Consider the following 20,263-nt stretch of genomic DNA (forward strand, 5'->3'; position numbering starts at 1 on the left):
TATTTAGAGAAATTTTGTATGATATCAGTCCTTTAGGCAACTGGGGCAGTGATGATTTATGATTTAAATTTGCAAGAATAATTAATATATCTGTTAAATCTGTAATAAAATCCTAGAAATTGTACTTTCTTATTTAAACCATCTTTTGCTTACCTGCTGCAATTATGTAAGTTGACATGCTGTTTTTAAACCTCGGATTATCTTCTCTTGATGGGGGAATCATAGTGTCATTACACTGACTGCATAAGGGCATCTTCACAAGAAATCAGTTGACATTTGTTTTATATGCTGCACACCTCTACCAATAACCACAGAAACCTTTGAAAACACATTGAGGTTTTCATGAAGTGTGAAGTGATAGGAAAAAGCTTTTACAAGAGTGGTCTATAAAAAGTGGGCTTAGGAAATTAGAAAATTGTTACAAATTATTACTTTTGTGAGAGCACCAGTGGGAGAAAGTTCTGCATTGATCTGGTCTTTTAAAGTGATTTAGGTAGGATGAGAAAGGTAGAAGGGAGAGAAGCACCTGGAAAGTTTGGCTACAGCACAATCGCTTGTATTTAAAAACTAGGGCACAGGCTAAAGGAATGTTTTTTAATTTTAGAAATACATTGAATGTAATGTAGGGAATGAAACAGCCTAAGAGAAACAGATTATAGAAATTAGTAGAAATTACATGACTGCACCTAAGAAACATGGTAACAGAAGCACAAAAGAGTCCTACTAAAGGTTAAATCACAGTCTAGAAGGTAGTGGCCTAAATAGCTTAATAATAATCTAGATGAAACTGCCTTTTAGGAGATAGCACAGCTTTAGAAAAGATCAGTTCTGTCTAGTTAACTATACCAAAAAGAATATTGAGTTAAAACTATATTAAAAGGCAGATAATAGAGGGTACTAATAAAGGAATGTTTCCTTAAACTGGGTGAGGTCATCAGTGGGGTACAACAGGTATCAGTTCCTGGACCACTGGTTTTCCTAATCAATGTCAGTGATCTATGCTCTGGTATTGTGAAGCAAAACGTGTCAGAATTGCAGATTTTACTACATTAAGCGGTATTGCAAATAGTTTACTAATTACTATTTACTAATTTACTAGTCTAGCAACAGAATGAGTAATATAAGAGAATTTAGTAATAATTCAGGACTGCACAAGCACCTGGCAAATGAATTTCCTATCTTGAGATTTACTCAGAGGACATCTTTAAGATGAGTAGCCGCACAAGGACCGGAAACAGACACGCCTTAACACAGAGGCTTGTGGGTGTCTAGAACCAATTTTAGGATATGTTATGACTCCTAGGGATCCTTCAAGAAGGGATAGATCACTTGTTAGCTTCGGTTTTAATGACATGGAAAATTATCGTTCCATTTCTAGGCCTTCGTTGTTTGACCACTGGCATCCCAGTGTGCTCTTGAACTAACAAAACATGGTGGTGATAGGGTTGTTCAAAAACACTACCATGTGATTTATCTTTCAGTTTTACTTATTTATGATACAAAAAAACACTGAATATTTTACAACATTTATTTGATTACACACTTTCAAAGAATACACAAAAGACTAGATTAAGATTAAGTAGACACAGATTCACAAGCAGAATGAGTGGCACATGCAAAACTGTTATAATTTGTACAGTATGTCTCTGTGTAATAAAGGCATCAGTGTTTTACTAGCACTGAATTTTCTGGGAACTGAATTACTTTTGTATTGTATGGTGTTTAGAAACTATAGATCCTGCAGGACACTGTTCTGATATCAGTCAATCACCACTTCAGTAATCAGTCCTTGTTTGTGATAAGAGTAGCACTGCCTGCAGACTGCACTGTGTGTGAAAAAAGGATGCCTCAGATATACTGGTGTAAATTCCAAAGCATTCAGAGCTTCTTATTTATTAATTACAGCATGCTGATCTCCCTTTTATGATTTTCTGCTCTCCTTTCTTCCAAGATTCTAATCCCCATTAGTTCTTGAAAAAACAAAGTACTGTAGTCTGAGAATCCTGGTCCTCCCTTCTGGGAAACCTGACTCACATGTGGGGATGAAAGAATAACCCTGAGCTTGCCAGGACTCCTGCTGCTGGCTGGACACAGTATCCTTGGCATCAATTTTTTTAGTTTATTTTACAGGGAGATTTCAGTCCAAGTTGTGACTGTTTTTATCTGTCTCAAGTCCCTTTTTAGAAATTGAAAGAAAATATTAATTTCATTGTACCTTATTAGTTTTGGAAAAAAATAAATTTTAAAATGACAGTGTGAGAATATATGAAAATATCATTAAACTGAAATACTAATATTACCACATGATTAACTTTACAAGGTATGATTTGTAAAGAACATGTTAAAACTAAATTGATTTGCTGGAATGTATTGGAATACACAGATGCTTAGCTGTATTTGTTTAGATTTCAAGGCCTGTTTCAACATTTTTATTGTGCTGTTCTGTGATTGTTTCATGATTGTTTTTATTCTGTGCTTTAGTGATTAAGGCCACTTCACTGAGTCACCACTGTGAAAGAGAACATTTTCTCAGTCAATTAATGTGGTTAAATAAAGGGTCATTTTTTGATTGATGGCCCCGTGTTGGAAGTTTTACTCAGTTTAGTTTGACTGACTTTGTTCTTCTTCTTGCCACCCTGCATCTACAGCCTGTCTCAGCCTCTGTGTCTCGGTTTCGGATTATCTGATGAACGCTAGAAAACAAATTGGGTTTCAGCAAACAGCAGAAGTGCAGCGCAGCGGTGTAAGATGCAGGACCTGCATGTGGACTGCTTAAGGATGATTAATTTGAATCTTAAAAAAACGCAAAAGATTCTCTCAAGATAATGCTTAATAAAATGAGAATCATCTATATTTTGGTGAGATTTGCTGGGTACCCAGGTTACCCTCTATAAGTTGTCAATTTGTATGTAGCAGCTTTGTGACAACACTTCAGTGTACTTCAGTAGATTATTGTGCATTCATATTATGGTTTATCTCCAATTATTATATTCTCTTAACACATGGTAAAGTATATTTGGCTTGAATCTAGGTTGCTTGCTTGTTTTTCAAATACCTTACGTTGTTTGGCTTTTGTTTTTTTTTTCTCATTTTTATGATTTCAAACAATGTAGTACTTCATGATTTAATAAGCTGTGAATGAGATTTTGTACAGCTTTCTACTATGAAGAACATGTGCTAATGTTGTTAATTAGCAGTGTGTGCTAATTAACAACATCTCTCATCTGTTTGTGTTCCTGTTATTTCAGGGGAGCCTTCTCAGAGGTCATGCTGGCAGAAGAGAAACGGACACAGAGACTTGTCGCCATAAAGTGCATTCCTAAGAAAGCTCTGGAGGGGAAGGAGAACAGCATTGAGAATGAGATTGCAGTCCTCCACAAGTGAGTGTATGCCTGAGAGATACGGACTCTCTTCAGGGGAAACTGGAGGAACTCCCCAAGATTTGATGCAGAGGCTGTCAGGTTTGCAGGAAAAAATTAATGTAGTAGCAACAACCACTATAAAATGCAAGCAGACTAGGTTGATTTTTAGTTTTGTAAGATCTCTTTTTTTAGTATTTTTATGCATCTTTCTAACATTAGTGGTGTTTGGCTAATTAAATCTAATAATACTGGTTATAATAATAGTAACAGTATTTATCATGATGATTAAGTAGTATCTATCATTAAAATGTCTGGAATTATGTACCGGAAATGTCAGAACTACCGCAGATTGTTCTATTTTTAGTTGTGCTGTTGTCATGGTTACAGAGGATACATAGGCCTGGCTATTGTGTAGTTCCTCCCTACAGCTGTGTTATGTGTGAAAGGGCAAAGACAGTTGAATAGTTATTACAGCTATCTGTGTTTACTTTTTTTAAAAATGACCTAAGGTTTTTATAAAGATTTTATATTCAGGTTCTCCTGAGAGAATGTGATTGCTCGTGTTGTATACTCGACTGCTTGTTCTATTCCTGGGTTGAAGATTGTGGTGCTGCTTATTTTATTCATGAAATCACCGTACTGTGAAATTCCACTACTCACCTCCCCACTAAAAAATCTCTTTAAAGTAAAATAAAATGAACCCACAGTTATGTATTACAGAATATTCTTCAGTAGCTAAACTCTTGGTAAAGCCAGCTTGCTGCTCTGACAGTAAAACAACGCAATTGTTCAATTGCATTATAGTTCAATTTTATATTTATATTTTGCTTTTGGTTTCTTAACATCCAATCTGTAGGAAGCTATTTTGTAAAAGAGCCCAAGAAAAAAATCTGTGGTAATTCTGTTGATCTTCTTGTGAAACACTGAACATGATTATTATAATGATTAGAGTAGTTGCTCTGTGTATGGCAAGACTTTCTGTCTTTTCTATGAATGAACCAATTACTTAAATTTAACATAATAAAAAGCAGAATGTTCTGTTTTTAAAAATCTTTGCTGGAATAGTTATATATTGGTAAGTAAGGCTATGTGAATTGCGCACAATAACTGCACTACTACAGTGTGCTGTTGTAAGACATTCATTTCCAGCCAGTATGCTGCATACTGTGTAATCTCTCCCAGTCTGGGTTTGGATCAGTCTTCCCACCATTTGTGAAGAGATTGTTATTTTCTCTGTTATTTTATTAATTGAAGAAAGAATTAAATTAAAAGCCTTTAACTCTTTCTTGAACACAGCAGTTAACTGGGACTCCTGCCATTAGTTGAAATGATTTGCTCCTCCATGACACCAGTCTGACCAACAGATGTGAAATCAATATACCGTATGCGGGAGTATTATACCCAAGATGGCTATTATCTGTTTCTTTTTTGTGAGCTCAGCAGCTTTGGCAGGGGGCCTTAGTCACCACCCCTAAACACCACCAGCCCCATACGCATAGAAGGGTGCAATTAATCTGCTTCAGTTTGGAGATTTACTACAGATCTTAGCTGCTGGTATCTGGACTAATATTAAGTGCCATGACGAATATGTTTGATGCAGATCTCACCTTTATTCCAGTGTGCTAGAACAGAGTCATTTGATGCATTGAAACAAGTTTTCCAATAGAATATCAGAAGTGTGGTGCTTAGGTTTCACTGGCTAATTGTTTCCTTCATTTTGATTTGGTTCATATTGGATGAGTGAGGTGATGTATCTGTGTTTTTTGTCAAATAAAGGCTGTTAAGTTGTCTTTCTGACTGGATTCATAGCCTTGACATGGGTCTGGAGGTACACAGGATGCTGAGAGATTAGACATCTTTGTGTTCCAAGCATAATACTTTATTGAAAACATTCTTCATGTAAAAAGCATTTCCAAATCATAAGGAAAAAGTCAGCTGTAGATTACTTTTTATTGTGACGACGTTTTACACAGAATTTTTTTGGCACACTTAATTTATGTACCTGACCCCAGTGCTAATTTATTTAGAACACTCATTACCAAATGGTAGTGCCTATTGGTCTACAGTAGGTGCCACTGTGCAGCTCGTACTGGAGTGACACTTAGATATTAGCTATGGATTGCAGCAAAGCTCACCAGAATTCTTTCCTGGTCATTAACATGAGTAGATAATATATGTTCCTTCAGTGATGTTTTATGTTATGTTTTTGACCTTTAAACAATTCCTAGGTGAGTAGATAAAAAGGAGGGACTGCAATGCATTTATAAAATAGTTACACAACACTGCAACAAACCTATATCTTATCCATTTTAACACCAACATGAGACATAGGGCAGTTACGTTCAGTTAGACCTTTTCTTTATATAGTTTGTCTGTTCTGGTGCACTGCAAGGCGTTGTTACAAGAGGCTTTAACTGTTGGCGCATTGTTGTTCTACAGTACTGCAATACCTCAGAGAGGGGGCATGTGTTCTTTGTGCTAATGCAAGCTCAGCCTCACAGGGCCAGTGTAAGTGTTTCTGAGGCACCAGCTATCCATTCAGGTGAGGAGCCAAGGAAATTACTTCATGTATCTTCTGTTAGCTGGGGGAGCTGTCAGCCTTCTGTCTTAGACCCAGCAGTGGCGATTCCTCTCCCAGTAGGGTTCGATGCTGTTCTAGTACTGGCAGGTATAGGCATTCTGGAATTTGATTTATTTCTGGGAAAAGAATGTTTGTATCATCCTTGAGTTTCTTTTAGTGTAGCAGAAAGTGCATCTCTGTCTCTGCTTCTCCCTGCTGTTAATTGGGAGCACAGTTTATCCTCTGTCGGGAGCAGGTCTGCCCATGTTGCTCAGTGTCCGTGGCCAGGCTGTGGTCACTGAGCCTGTACTTTGTTTCTTCTTGTTTTCTCTTCCCCTGGTCAGGTACTTAGCAGGTGTCTTTTTAGGCCTGGAAACATTCCTACAAAACTATTTGTTTTATGTGTTTATGTGTCCCAGTTGGTGATTTGTTTAACTCCGATCTATGGTTTATATCAGTGTTCCTCAGGGCATAAGGATCAGTTGAGGACTCCTAGAGGACTTAGAGGACTCTTCTCTGGGTTCATCACATTATTAATGGATATTAGCTAAATTCAGCCCTCTACAAATTATTTGTTGATATTTTTCTGCTCATGGGCAATGTTTATAAAACTCTGTAAGCTGGGGTTTAATTGGGAATTTTGTCCCATCTTATGTAATCCTGGTCTGTAATTGAGCTCCATTTCACTGCCATATAATTGTAATAGGTTGGAATACACTTTAAAATATTTAGAGCTAGATTTTTGTGAGGGGTTGATGTTGTAAAGCCTTCTGGCATAGCTGTTCTGTAGATTGTGGTAGGTATAATTTTAAATGGACTCAAGCAGTGAATGGAACAGGCACATTATATGATACAATAAACATCATCATCGCTGTGATTTTAGTGCTGAATCCTAAACCTACATGATATTATTATTAAGCCTTTGATATCAGTGTGCATTCCTGTACCCCCATGTCCCCTGGTACATAGAAAGAGCAACTCTTTCTAAGAAGGCTTCATCGTTCAAGTTTAATTTAATTGGAACTAAACCTGTTTCATACTTCCTATTACTCAAGAAAAGTAATACATGCTAAACAAAGTGTTTGTGTTGTGTACATTTTTCCCCAGTGCACTCTCGTCCACTTATCTATCTGTGGCCTAATAGTGACACCAGGTGGCCAGAAAAGAATAAGGGTTTTAGAGTTTTACTATTTTAAACTGAGTTTTGACACAATTAATTACTTGAAACGCTGAGATCATCCATTGTAAATGAATAGTTTTTTGTAGATGTGCCACCTCTCATTCCCTCTGCTTGAATGATGTTTTCATTATAACCAAATACATCTGATATATCAAAATTTTAGTCATTTCTCTTTCATCTAATTGCTAAGTAATTTATACTTTCTATTCTATTTTTATGATTGCCTCAATGCGGTAAGATGTAAGAAGCAGTAAATCTTGTCAGAAATTTTGATCACAAGCTACATAGTTAGGGACTTAAGGGAAAACTGAATTTATGAAGGGAGACTAGATTTAAGAAGACAACAAATTTATCTACACTGTGTTGTTGGACACACTTATAGGTTTGTATGTAATGACATTCCTGATTTCATTTTTTCAGCACGGATTTGCATAACAGAAAAATAATATCAATCACTGTTATAAAAAAAAAAGTTGGGGGACATCTCACTTTTTTCCTGTAACTGAAATTGTCAGAGGAATGTGGGCTGGAGATAATGATCCTATAACACGTTCATTCACTTTTAAAGTCCTATTCCTGTAATCCCTGCCTTGTTATTATATGAAACAGCCATAATTATATACAGTATTTGAAGAAGCAGGACAAAAGGAGAGTGTAGGAGTGCAACAATATCTTAACTCATTGTCGGTAATGGCAGTTTCTGTAACAGCAATACAAAAAACACATATTTGATAGCTATTTACAGAATCACAGATTTTGAATCCTGGATCCTGTTTATGGTGACATCTCTTATTCCTGTAAATGTGTTAAGTGTGTGTTCCAGTGATTTTTCTTGTTTCTTTTAGAGTCCTGCTATAGCTATCAGATAGAATTACGTGTTGAGCTTGAATTCTGATGGCAGGTTTTGTTTGCCATTTTGTACTACTTTATCTGCTGGTGATAGTTGTCTTACAGGCCTTGTTTTTGTCTGTGAGCAGTGGCAGATAAGCTCACAGCACTTCACCTGTCATTCCTGCTCGTTTCATATCCATGACAAGTGTTTTATATTAGGGAATACAATTTTGTGATCATTCCATTTCTTTTTTGCTGTTTTTTTCTTGTTCTAAATTGCTTTATAACCCTCAGAATGTACTGTGGACGTATAGGTAGATCACTAGGACCATTTTTTGTCTTTGTTTTAGAAATTCCCAGATAAATCAGAAATAAATAGTTAAAACAGATCTTGAAGAAGAGTATGTCTTCCTTGGCAGAGCTGGGGTGTCCTTTAAGAGCCAGATGATGTTCTTGTGAAAAAATGGAATCAATGGAATCTAATTTTCTGGATCCTCCAAATCAGTCTATACTCCTGATGACTTAGGAACAAAACACCATATAACAATGAATTATAGATTGTATAATGTCTTGCATAAACAAATCTGAATGTTTTGTGCTGCAACTGTAATAGCATTAAAAACAACTATTTGTTATAATTGAATTCCAGACAAAAACAAAGGTCACGTTTATTCACACTTCTGAGTATTACTTATGATAACACTGAGGTTAAGTCTGTAATAACATTCTGCACTTTGGAAGTGCAATGGAAGAACTCTGGAACTGCATAGAGACCTCCAAAGGTGTCTTGTTTCCCTGGGTTATAAAGCGAGGTAACACACAGGAGAAATTTTGTACAGTACTAGCATTTGGCATCATGGCTATGGTCAGAGAGCTCTTCGAAGACTGCAGTCAAATGGTCAGTAACCTCCAGAAGTTGGGGGATGGCTATAAAACAATCTACAAAAGCTGACTCTCCTTCTTTCCATTGTAGGGTTCAATATTAAGACTTATATTAAAATAATGGAAAAAAGTTTGCCATTCATGGTGAGGTGACAACGAAGAGGCCTTGAATTTGCCACAGTACATCTGAATGACTATTGGAACCATGTCTTATGATCAGATGAAAAGTAAAATATGATTAAACTGACTGGCAAGAACAATATTCGCTATATATTGAACCTTGGCTTGATGTCTTATCCACAGCAGAAAGCACATGTGACTCTTCTGATGTCACAGTGAGCCAGTGGCAGAGGCCTGATCAGAAGACCTTCCAATAACAAATTAACCCACTTGTCAACCTTGCAAACAACATTGTTGATATTTGCATTGTTCACTACAGCCACATGCAGTAAAGGAAGTAATTTCCAGTCACCGACATTTGGACCTAGAGAGTGGTATTTGGTGCAGCCTAATTTCCTTGTCTTTGGATTGTGCCTTTTGCAGATTTAGGAAGCGTACTTTAAATGTCTTGTTACTAACTGTGCTCTACCTCCATTCTTGGCTTAGGTTGTAGGTAGCTTTAGTTGTGATTAATTGATACCTTTTCTAGGTCCTTTAAATTTGTGCCTAACTTTACAGACTGTTAGTCAGAATGTTAGTCAATGTCCTCTGGTATTTAGTTGCAGATTGTCCTGAGTTTATGTCATGCCTTTACATATTACACAAAAGCTCATAGGTATTGAAGGAACAAGGACATGACTGCTGTAATTTCTTGACAGTACCATTCAGCAGGAATAAGAGTGGGCGTGCGAGTCAATAATCTGAGATAAATACTGACACCTACAAAAGCAGTGACTCAACTCTGCAGTAAATTTCTCCTGAAAGCCAGTTTGCTTTCAAGGAGTGTTAAAACGCTATTTCTTTTCAGCTAAGGGGTCCAAGCGATGAAAGCAATGAAAGCTGATCAGCTTCAAAACTCATGTCTGAATTGTGATATTTTCAGGTTAGGTGGGTTTGTTATACATTTAAAAAATAACAACATTTAATCAACACGTACTCAATATGAGAGTGTTCAGCATGTTTTTCAAGTTTTTTGTAGAACTGAAAGAATTCAGAAGAATTAAAAAGTATTAAATTATTAGTGTTACCAAATGGTTCAGTTGGTCAAAGCATGTGGTTGAGCTTTATGATCCAGGTGTCTCAGGTTCCCTGATTGTAATTGGCATTCCCCAATTGGCAGTGAACAATTATCTAAGTGCTATCAAGGGAAGGGTGGGCCAAGGCTCTCCCTGGTATCAACAGCACAGTGATCCCTGTAATTGTGATGTGGTCCCTGAGGGATGCGCCTCTCCTCCAATTGTCACTGAACCTCCTGGGATGTTTTAGATAGATGTAAGACAGGCAAGTCTGAAGAGTCTGACTACATTCTCATTATTCCATTCTTCCTCATTCTCCACTGTGTGCAGTCAGTGGGTTGCCAGCAGCAAGCTGAAACGTGAAAAACACACTGCTGGCAATTCCAAATCAGGTGGTTATAACCAAAAATTACTGACAATTCTAAATGTACGACATTAAACAAATTGATTTAAGCTCCAGGTGGTATCAGTTTGAAAATGCATATCATGCTTGAATATCCTGTTATCTGAGGATAAAATCTCAAATGTTTTCATTTTCAAGAGTTGTTAAGTACTATATGTGAAAATATAATGTTATTGGTCTTTTATACAGTGGATATCAAAAGTATACACACTTATTGAAATTTCAGCTTTTGTTGATATAAAGACTGAAAGCAAGACAAATCATGTCAGACCTTTTTTCAACTTTAATAAGATCTTGTAAGCAGCAATATTTAAGTGAAAAACAAATGGATCATTTGTAGGAAAAATAATTAAAAATAAAAAACTTTCAATGCCTTGGTTGCATTCAGCCTTTTACATGAACAAAAGCTGAAATTTGAAATTTTGTTATCCACTATATGCCTGTTTTCAGATGATTTCACAGTATAATGTAATTCTGTAATTCATTTCACCCGTTCTTCTGAACTTTAACATGGATGGAAGTTTTTTGCCGCTTCTTGGCAATGTGTGATTTTTGTGTCCTGTATATCATCATTGGCCATGGGAGTGTGCTCTCTGTTGCCTCCCTTATATGCATGCCTGATTGTTCTGCTTCATGGGTAGTTTTCACTGAACAGAATTTGAGTAAGCCAACAAGCTTCACAAGCACCCTGTATACAGTAGTATACTTTATCTAGGCAGTCACTCCTTTATTTACTCCATTTAACAAAAAACAAAAAGCATGCTGGCAGTTCCTTGCTCACTTGTCAAACCTATTTCAGTGTTCTTTATAAGATGTGGCCTAATGGTGATAATGAGACAAAAGAGGCAGCCCCTGCAGGCATGTTGTCCTTGTCTCCACACAAGGTTCTGAAGCTCAGGCAGTGTCATTTTTAAGCATTTTGCCTGTAATTGCCTCCTATTGCTTGATTTGATCTTCCTGTTTGGGTGAGATTATTAGAATTGTCAGTCAGTGTATTTACCAATGGCCATGTGTTCCTAACAGCTAAGCAATCTTTGTTAGACCAAGAAAACTCTTTTCATTTTTTTAAATTATTGAATAAGAGGTTTATATAATCAATGGTCAATACCAGTATTGTATGACTTCATTGTAAATCTATACCTACTGAGCAGAAAATCTTACAGAAGATTTAATGTAATTCGAATAATTTCAGCAAGAGCCTTTTCTTTTCTCTTTCATTTGAAAATATAAGGAATGCTGCCTATGGGTTGTTTATGTCTTTAGTGATGGTTTAATTATTCTTTCTTTCAGAATAAAACATGCAAACATTGTCACGCTCGAGGACATCTTCGAGAGCAAATCCCACCTGTACCTTGTCATGCAGTTGTAAGTGCTGCTCTTCTCTTTTGTTTTACGCTTTTCTTAGCTAGATTGAAAGTCTGAAATCATAATGTTTTAAGATTTTTATGTGATCATATATGGGCAGTTTGTATATTGTATAAAAACACACAATAGTGACAGAGTGAGAGACAGGACCATCTGAAAATGTTGATTCACCAGGCCTTAGTAAAATGAATTAATTTGCAAGCATGCCCAATATTAAGGTAAGTGAGAGTGACACTTCAAAATGTAAAATTCAAAAGAAGAATTGAAAAAGAAGATGCAAGAGACTCAAAATAGACCAGATTTTAAGAGATTCATTTATGTAACTGACACGTTTTTGTGTGGAATCCTCTTGGATGGAAGACTGCTGCAGAGAGGTGTAGTGAAAACTGTGGCTTTGCATCACAGATGGTATTACGTCTGTCAAGGCAGGTAGTGGAGAGAGCCAGGGAACAGTTGGCTCCCAGTTTGGTGCGGCATATAATTAGTTACACAGACTTCTGCTGATTCTTTCTACCCACTAAAGGAAACAATAGCATGATTGTTTTTGGAGAGTCCTCCTGATGCCCCTGTGCTTTGTCCTTTCTTTGTTTAGCCTTTCACGAAAGACGGGAGTAGTAGTACGAAAGAAGGGCCACAAGGGGTGCTGTCAAGTGCACATTTCTCATGTATTGCTTTATGGTATGAGTGTAACAGTGGACAGTTTTTCTCTTCTATGCCACCACTGGTGTTAGTGCTTTTAGAGATGCTATTGTATTTGTCCCCTGTTTTAGAGCTCGTTAATGAGTGGTGAAGTGTGTTGACATGATAATGGTGTTTTATGAGCTGTAGTGGCAATTTTCATTGAGATCCATGGGTTATATCTTTTGGAGTTTGCTATATTTTCTGTTAAAAATGCAGTATTTGTTCTTCCAGGTCCCTGGAAGATTACTTATCTTTACTGATTTCCCATTGCATAAAAAATAGAAGTATTGAAAATATTACACTATGCAGAGATCACGAATCACAATCAACAGTATCACAAAATCTTTATCATCTTAAGATAATTACTGCTATTTAAGAATGAATAGTTTAAGTGAAACTAATTTGCACTGACTTCTTATACAGTTTATATTTTCTATTTCAATCTGTTTTGCAGTTTTACAATGCTAGATATATCAAAGTTACATAAATGTATATAAAAATAAAAAAAATAATTAAGATGAATACATTAATTAAGATGAATTCAGACTGAAGGTAGATCAAAGAAGGTAGATCTTTGGTAATCATATTTCCTTTTTCAGCTGCGATGTCAGCAACCTGTAGTATTATTGTCATGTTTGCATACATAATGAAAAAAAGCTTTTTGTGTTATCACCGGTTCCATTTCTGATTTGTCAGGCAGTGGCAGGCAGTATTGCCAAAGAAAATCTTCAAAAGATAAGATTCTAATTAGGAACATTAGAAAGCTTCTGATGACACAGGTGCTACAAAACCATTTTCCTGCCTCATAGAGATCAGGAATCCCAGATTGACGATGATGTTTGTGGGCAATGAGCCACAAATCTGCATTCAGCTGACAGCCAGAATAAGAATTAATGTTTGGTGTTTTACTGTACTGAGATTTAAAGAGCCTCTGGGGAGAGTGTTCGAACGAGTCCATGAATTAATTACTGATTGTCTCTGCAGCTCTGTCCACTTAATTATCCTTCCTTCAGCAGTAATATTTCCCTGGAATCAAAGCAGTCTCTCTCCCAGGAGCTGGGGGCTGTGCTGAGCCACCACACTGCCTGTTAGCAGATTCTGAGTTTTGGAATAGGGGTGGGGGGTGACACTTTTTTAAAATCTAGCAATCTGCTATTTTTCCTGCAGAAGAGAGCATGGCTAGAGCCTGAGCATGTCACCAGCTCTAGGCAATTTATGTATATTATACCTGTGTAGATAATGAGAAGATGAGAAATTTGTGGGAGGCAGCATGTTTGTTATGCTCTCAAAATCCATCCCTCCATTTTCTGACCACTTTGTCCAATACAGTGTCATGGCAATCTTCAGGTCTTTGAATTGAAAATAGTAGATTTTCCATGATTTGATATGCTTTTAAGAGTGCAAAGGTATTTAAAATTAAGTGTAAAAGTAACTAAAAGTGTGGACTCTGCAAAAAAGTTTTAGACACAGTCAGAGGAGTTACAATATATGTAGTGTCTGTTGCAAGCATCAACAGTTTACTCAAAGCATCCAATTATCTTTCTACAATTATTTCAACTTTGGCAGTTATTAATGCAGCTTATTTTGAGTAAAAAGAAACCAACCTTGTCATTTAGCAAAAATCTCAAATTTGTGTTTATCTTCAAAACATGGACAACAACAACTTAGTATCAACTAGACATGACCATCCATTATGAAGTTTAGTTGCTGTCTTAATACAAAATAACTACAGTTTCCATAGCAGATTGCCAGAAAATGTTTCTGCATATACAGTAGAGGAAAGAAGTTGGAAAATCAAGCAAAAAGACTTTTGCATACAAGTGAATAAGCCATTAATTTAAAAGTGCAATAATAAAGATAATAATACACTACTGTATATGTTTAATATGCCCTATAAATCATTATACCCTACATTAAAAAATCTCTATTTTTGTTCAGGAAAAAATCAATTTTCAAAATTTAAGTCAGCAAAATGTTAGTAAAGCAAATGAAGAATTTAACTCTGCCTTCATATTATTCTGAGTTTGTACAACTTGGACACCTTCCCTAATGCCCTGAATATCTGTCAGCTGGCTAGACACATTAGGGATTAGGGCACATTAGGGCAGAGAGCATCAAAAAGCAGGAGGTGTGTAAATTTATCTATGAAGGGGAATCCGACATCCTGCCTCTAGACTGATGATTCTACAGGGATGTTCACTTTTAGATGGCACTGCTTACAACAGACTTGATTCAAAATGTTCATTGACCAGAGTATGGATGCATAGTAGTTGTTGTTCGTCCTGTTTCTTTCTCCCCAATATTAATTTAGGTAAAACTCTGTGTTAGTCATGATCTGTTGCATCCTCTTTCACACACCTGCTGAATTTTTGTTTAGCTGTTTGGGAATTGGGGGGAGTTGGTAAAAAACAAAGGGATAGTGCAGGGCCCACTGCTGACAGTTTGCCTACGGTTTCACTGCAGGGATTTGTGTCCTCCAGAATAGACTGGCCCTACTGACTGTTTTTTGATCTGTACAGAGTCTCTGGAGGGGAGCTCTTTGACAGGATTGTGGAGAAAGGTTTCTACACTGAAAAGGATGCCAGCAAACTGATTCGACAGATCCTGGATGCTGTCAAGTACCTGCATGATATGGGTATCGTGCATAGGGACCTGAAGGTAGGTTGACTTTTCATTTTCTCAGCAGTTCAGCACTACATTGATGTGATTAACTATGAAACTAGGACAAAAGAGCCGAGTACAATTGGGATAGGATTGTTAAAAGAGTGAAGACCAACATTATGAAGGTGTTATTTTTTTAAATGTGCTTGAGCAAATACATTTATCCTAATTAATCCTAATCTGGAACATGAATAGCTTTGCTTTTGGCAACAAAGAATATGTGACAATCCTATTTGAGTTCTCTTTTTATATATACTGTATGTTGTGGTGCTATTCATACATTTTTCATGAATTAGATTCCAAGACAAAGCAAAAGTACGGTTCAATTAAGTGTACATTTTCTGAAAGTCAGGTAACATCTGATCTTTGTTTCTTTCCTTTTTCTACCTTTGTACTCTTTAAAGGATCCAGGGCTATTTGTTTACTTATGCTGGCTGTCGGAAGCACATCTAAATTAAACCCATTAGTTTCCTCTTGTAAAAAAGCTAATTTAATTACATGCAGTGCATTTCAGTGTAAACAAACAGATCTATTATTAATTAATTCCTTCTAAGATTGTATGCACGAAGTGGAGTGTTAATCAGTACTGGATTACTTAATTTTTATTCCACTGTGCAGTACTTTGCCTAGAAATGTCTCTATAAGGATTTAAGTAAGCAGTCATTTCTTGAAGCATTCAGCTTTAGCTGTGTAGTATGTGGCAGGGTAGCTTGGTTCCAGACGCCCACAAACCTCCTGTTCTCGGTTTATGTTGCAGATTAGATGTGCAAGCTGCAATTCAGTGGTATAATATGCTCTGTATTCTCTAATACATATGTTGATCCCGATGTGTACAAGGAGAATGTTATCAATAAATCTTTAGTAGGATCTTTGATGTCCTGTGCCATTGTTTTGTGGGTGAGAAGAATAACGATTGTGTGGATTAACACACAGAAATGTGTATATATATGGGTAGTCAATAAGTAAAGTGAATTGGTACAGTACACACACAATACTCCTCACAGGTGGGATATTCCATTATTGGCCCCCTCTGCTTAGCATGCTGTAATTTTTTCACTACTTAATAGGGCAAGGTAGCCTTTTCTGCATGAATTCTCAACTTCTGACAGTTTCTTGGATCACAAAGGTCAGTGTGCCCCAGATAGTAAGATGTGAAAATACATAGCCACACAAAGCATAATCCCTTGAGGAGCTCACTTTTGAATGTTATTCCCTCACACCATCACTACTACCACCATGGTTTTTGCCTGAGTCATGCTCCCTTGGATTTCCATTTCCTTGTCTCAATGAATATGTTCAAATACCATGTTTTTAAGGTGTAATTTTTACCTTCACAGCCAGAGAACCTGTTGTACTACAGCATGGAAGAAGACTCAAAGATCATGATCAGTGACTTTGGACTGTCCAAGATTGAGGGCTCTGGCAGTGTGATGTCTACAGCCTGTGGAACTCCAGGATATGTAGGTAGGGTGATGTTGTTTATTGATTTTATATCTCTCCTTCCATTTTAAAGTTTAATGTCCTGTTGATTTTCAGAGTGGCTTCTAAAATAGGCAGTAAACGTTTGCTTCTGGGATTGCAGCTGCATTTGGCTTGGCCAGCTAATACCTCCCAGCCAAATTGCAAGTCATCAGTAGTGCTTTAGAAAGTTCCTTCTTCTACTTGACAGGAACCCTACCACTGATGTCCACCAGTGGATCCAAGTATTGACACTGTGACAGGTACCAACCTTCTTGAGGCCACAACCTTTTATAGCCTTCTTTAGGAAGACTGGGGTCCTCTATATGGTCAACTCAGACTCAATGTCCCCAACTGCAATGTAAGAGTTCTTTCACAGGTGGGATTTGAAACCTTATCCCATAGGGTCATATGTCAGATTTTCGTAGGTGACCGACAACTGATCATTTGGGCCTCCTTGTCTGTTGGGGTCCTGTGCTTCAGATCCAACATATCACCTGTTCTGTCCCTTTCTTTATTGAAGAGACCATACTAATATTGGTCTGATGACATGATTATGAGTTTGATCATTGATCTTCAGGCACTTTGTTATAAGTTACATTTACAAGCAACCTTATGTTAAAACATGTTAATCCATGTTTGGCAATCCATAAATAGCACAATAGTCCAATATCTCACCACTATGGGTCAAATTACAGTGGCCATTCTTTCCAGTTACCACCATCTAGGTATCGACTGACTATATCAAGTTGGTACCTTTCTACCTCTTTCACCAGTTGTTTTCTAACCAGATGTTCCCAGGTGACCAGCAACTGACCATTTTGACCTCATTTGCCTTGTTCTTGGGAATTCAACTTGTTCCTTAACAGAAAACTGACATTTTGTTTTTCAGTGTCTATTCTCTATTGCTAACCTCCAGTCCATTGTGATCCATCTCTTGCTGTCTTAGTAGCATTTCAAATAAAAGTTCACCATTTGGTTTTGAGTCTTCCATAGGTTTGACAGATTACACAGGTAGCATAGCAACCAGGTGATCTCCAGAACTCTGCCTCAGGCCTAGTTTGAGAGGAGGGGTCTCAATATCCTAGTTCTGGGACAGGTGTCTTGGTCTTTCTCTGAACAATCAAGAGAGTAGAGAGTATTGGGACCCCATTGCTGTGGGGTTCATTAGAACACACAAGCCCCCAAGATGCTGTGAGGGAGTGATCCTAGAAGCAGTGTTATTGATCTCTAATGTACTAATGTACCTCTGTGCTTACTGTTGCTCTGGCTAAATTAAATACCTACAGTACATGTAAGTAGAAAAAACAGTAGATTGTTTCTGAAGTGCAGCTAATTTATAACTCTGAAAGTGTTATGATTTTATTGTTACAAGGTTAAAGTTACATGAGATTTTGAAACAGAAATAATTGGAAAATACCTTGCAATTGTTGTTTTACAGCTCCAGAAGTCCTGGCACAAAAACCCTACAGCAAAGCAGTAGACTGCTGGTCCATTGGAGTCATTGCATACATTCTGTAAGTAAAATGACAAGCATGTAACTGTCACTTTGTCTCAGTCATTTCTGTTACTCTAGGATTTTATACCAGTCCCTTGACTTACAATAATACAGATCTTCTAAATTAAATTTGTATAAAGAAAGCACAAAACCGATCAACTGGAAGAATAATTGGGGAAAAAGTGACCTTCTCCAGCATTTATAGCAGGACTCATGCACTGAGCCAGTTACACAGTTACGTCATCCTCTCTGAAAGCTGCAGAGTGTGAAACTCTGTCATGGCAGAGGACTGGTCTTTTGGCTTGGCCCAGTTATCCGCTGTTCAGGGAGTGGCGCTTTGTGGCTCAGAGCCTGTAAGTGACTGGAAATGCTGGAAAAGGCACAGAGAACTGCAATTGTGCGTGACTGAAAACACACTCAGAAATAAACCTGGTACATGTAGCTTTTTCAACACCCAAGGATCTCAGGGAAATAGCACCATCTAAAACAAAAGCTATATAAAGACAAAGGCACGGCTATATAAAACAAATCTATAGAAATACTTTGAACACACAATCTGGTTAGATTTATTTTTAAAGAAGGTACAATTGCTAATAAGAATTGATATTTTTATTATACCCCACCATAACTGTATTATACTGCAATAGCCAGTTGCATGATTTTCACATCTTGGCTCAGACAAGGTAGAACAAAGATGACTCCTCCAAGCAACCCAGCATTCAGCCACATGTCACAGGTAGCACAGCTCCATAACGGCAGATCAGATTGGAAGATTTGCACCAGCAGCACTGAATGCTTGCAAGCACATGGAAGGCCACAGTTGATGCTGAAAGCCATGGCCTTTTAATCCCACATTACCCCTTAGTTGCACTTGCAGAACACAGGTCAAAGCTGTTATGTATTAAGCTGGAACCCAAGAATTAAAAACTAATTGAATATCTGAAATATTTTAACTGTCACGTATTTTTAATATCCATATCGAAATCTGTTTCATAATGATATTTTTATCCCTTACAGCTTATGTGGGTATCCTCCATTTTATGATGAAAATGATGCAAAGTTGTTTGAGCAGATCCTCAAAGCAGAGTATGAGTTTGATTCTCCATACTGGGACGATATCTCTGACTCAGGTAAGTCACCATGAGGCGCTTCTTCAGTATACAGTAAAAGAAGTAGAGGGGCCACAGTACAAATGGAAGACCTTCTATAATTTGTATATTTTACTTCTTTGACACAATGCGTTCAATGAGGACATTTTCTTTATCTTGAGTTAGTCAAATTTAGAAGGATTAAAGAAGCAAGATTTTAGAGATTTCAAGATTTAACCACTGTTGCCTCAGACACCAAAAATTGCTTTAAGGTGACACCTAGTGACATGTTGTGGTAATTGCCATTCATCAGTATAGTCCAGACTGCATAGAAAGAAGCGACAGTCCTATGCTAGTGAAATGTGAATCTCAGAACTGTGTGATGTGCTGTATTTATGGGCATATGTTTTGTTTGCAGCCAAAGACTTCATTGTTCACCTGATGGAGAAGGACCCCAGGAAGCGATACACCTGTGAGCAAGCATTGCAGCACCCCTGGTATGTGAAATTTCCACTTACTGTACATTCAAACAAGAATCTTATGTTTTTTCATGAAAAAAGGAGAATCATGAGCCTTTTAAAGTAACAAAACCACCATAAATTTTAGACCCTGTACTTGATTTTGAGATTCCACTGAGTAAAAACAAGAAGTTTCTGTCAAAAACAGTGATCACCATATAATGGTTTTTGTAGTTGCATCTGATATGCCATTTATAAGCATTCCTCTATGTTTACTGTAGTTTGTCAATGATGAGTTAAACAGTTGATTGCATCTGTTCCTAAATTAGAGCAAACTGAGTGTCACTCTGTGGAGAAGATGAAACTAAGTCTCTTCTATTGTTGTAATTTGTAGGATTGCTGGGGACACAGCTCTGGACAAGAATATCCATGAATCTGTCAGTGCACAGATCAAAAAGAACTTTGCCAAAAGTAAATGGAAGGTGAGCTTTTCTGTTCTTAATGCCAGCAGTGGCAGTAAATATTGTACCTCCTTGGATGCATTTTTGGTTTGAGGTGTGCACTACAACTTACACAGGCTTATGAAGAATTTTCCTCATTAGAGTTTTGCAGGAGCCAGTAGATTATGGAGAGCTAAGCTTGCAATATGATGAAGGAGGAT

The 20,263-nt window shown here is 37.2% G+C and overlaps 1 protein-coding gene across 2 annotated transcripts in view; it reads left to right on the top strand.

Annotated features, from left to right (window-relative positions):
• camk1b (calcium/calmodulin dependent protein kinase Ib) overlaps nucleotides 1-20,263 on the top strand; it is an 87,712-nt gene that overhangs the window by 61,005 nt on the left and 6,444 nt on the right. For both annotated transcript variants that reach the window (XM_088915885.1, XM_088915886.1), the window contains exons 3-10: nucleotides 3,249-3,380; nucleotides 11,684-11,758; nucleotides 14,959-15,097; nucleotides 16,438-16,564; nucleotides 18,000-18,075; nucleotides 19,074-19,186; nucleotides 19,563-19,641; nucleotides 19,997-20,084. In XM_088915885.1, coding sequence (XP_088772011.1) covers nucleotides 3,249-3,380; nucleotides 11,684-11,758; nucleotides 14,959-15,097; nucleotides 16,438-16,564; nucleotides 18,000-18,075; nucleotides 19,074-19,186; nucleotides 19,563-19,641; nucleotides 19,997-20,084 — 829 coding nt within the window. The remainder of the gene's footprint in view (nucleotides 1-3,248; nucleotides 3,381-11,683; nucleotides 11,759-14,958; nucleotides 15,098-16,437; nucleotides 16,565-17,999; nucleotides 18,076-19,073; nucleotides 19,187-19,562; nucleotides 19,642-19,996; nucleotides 20,085-20,263) is intronic.

This window comes from Atractosteus spatula, chromosome 5 (assembly GCF_055471065.1).
Source record: "Atractosteus spatula isolate fAtrSpa1 chromosome 5, fAtrSpa1.hap1, whole genome shotgun sequence".
NCBI classification, from domain to species: Eukaryota; Metazoa; Chordata; class Actinopteri; order Semionotiformes; family Lepisosteidae; genus Atractosteus; species Atractosteus spatula.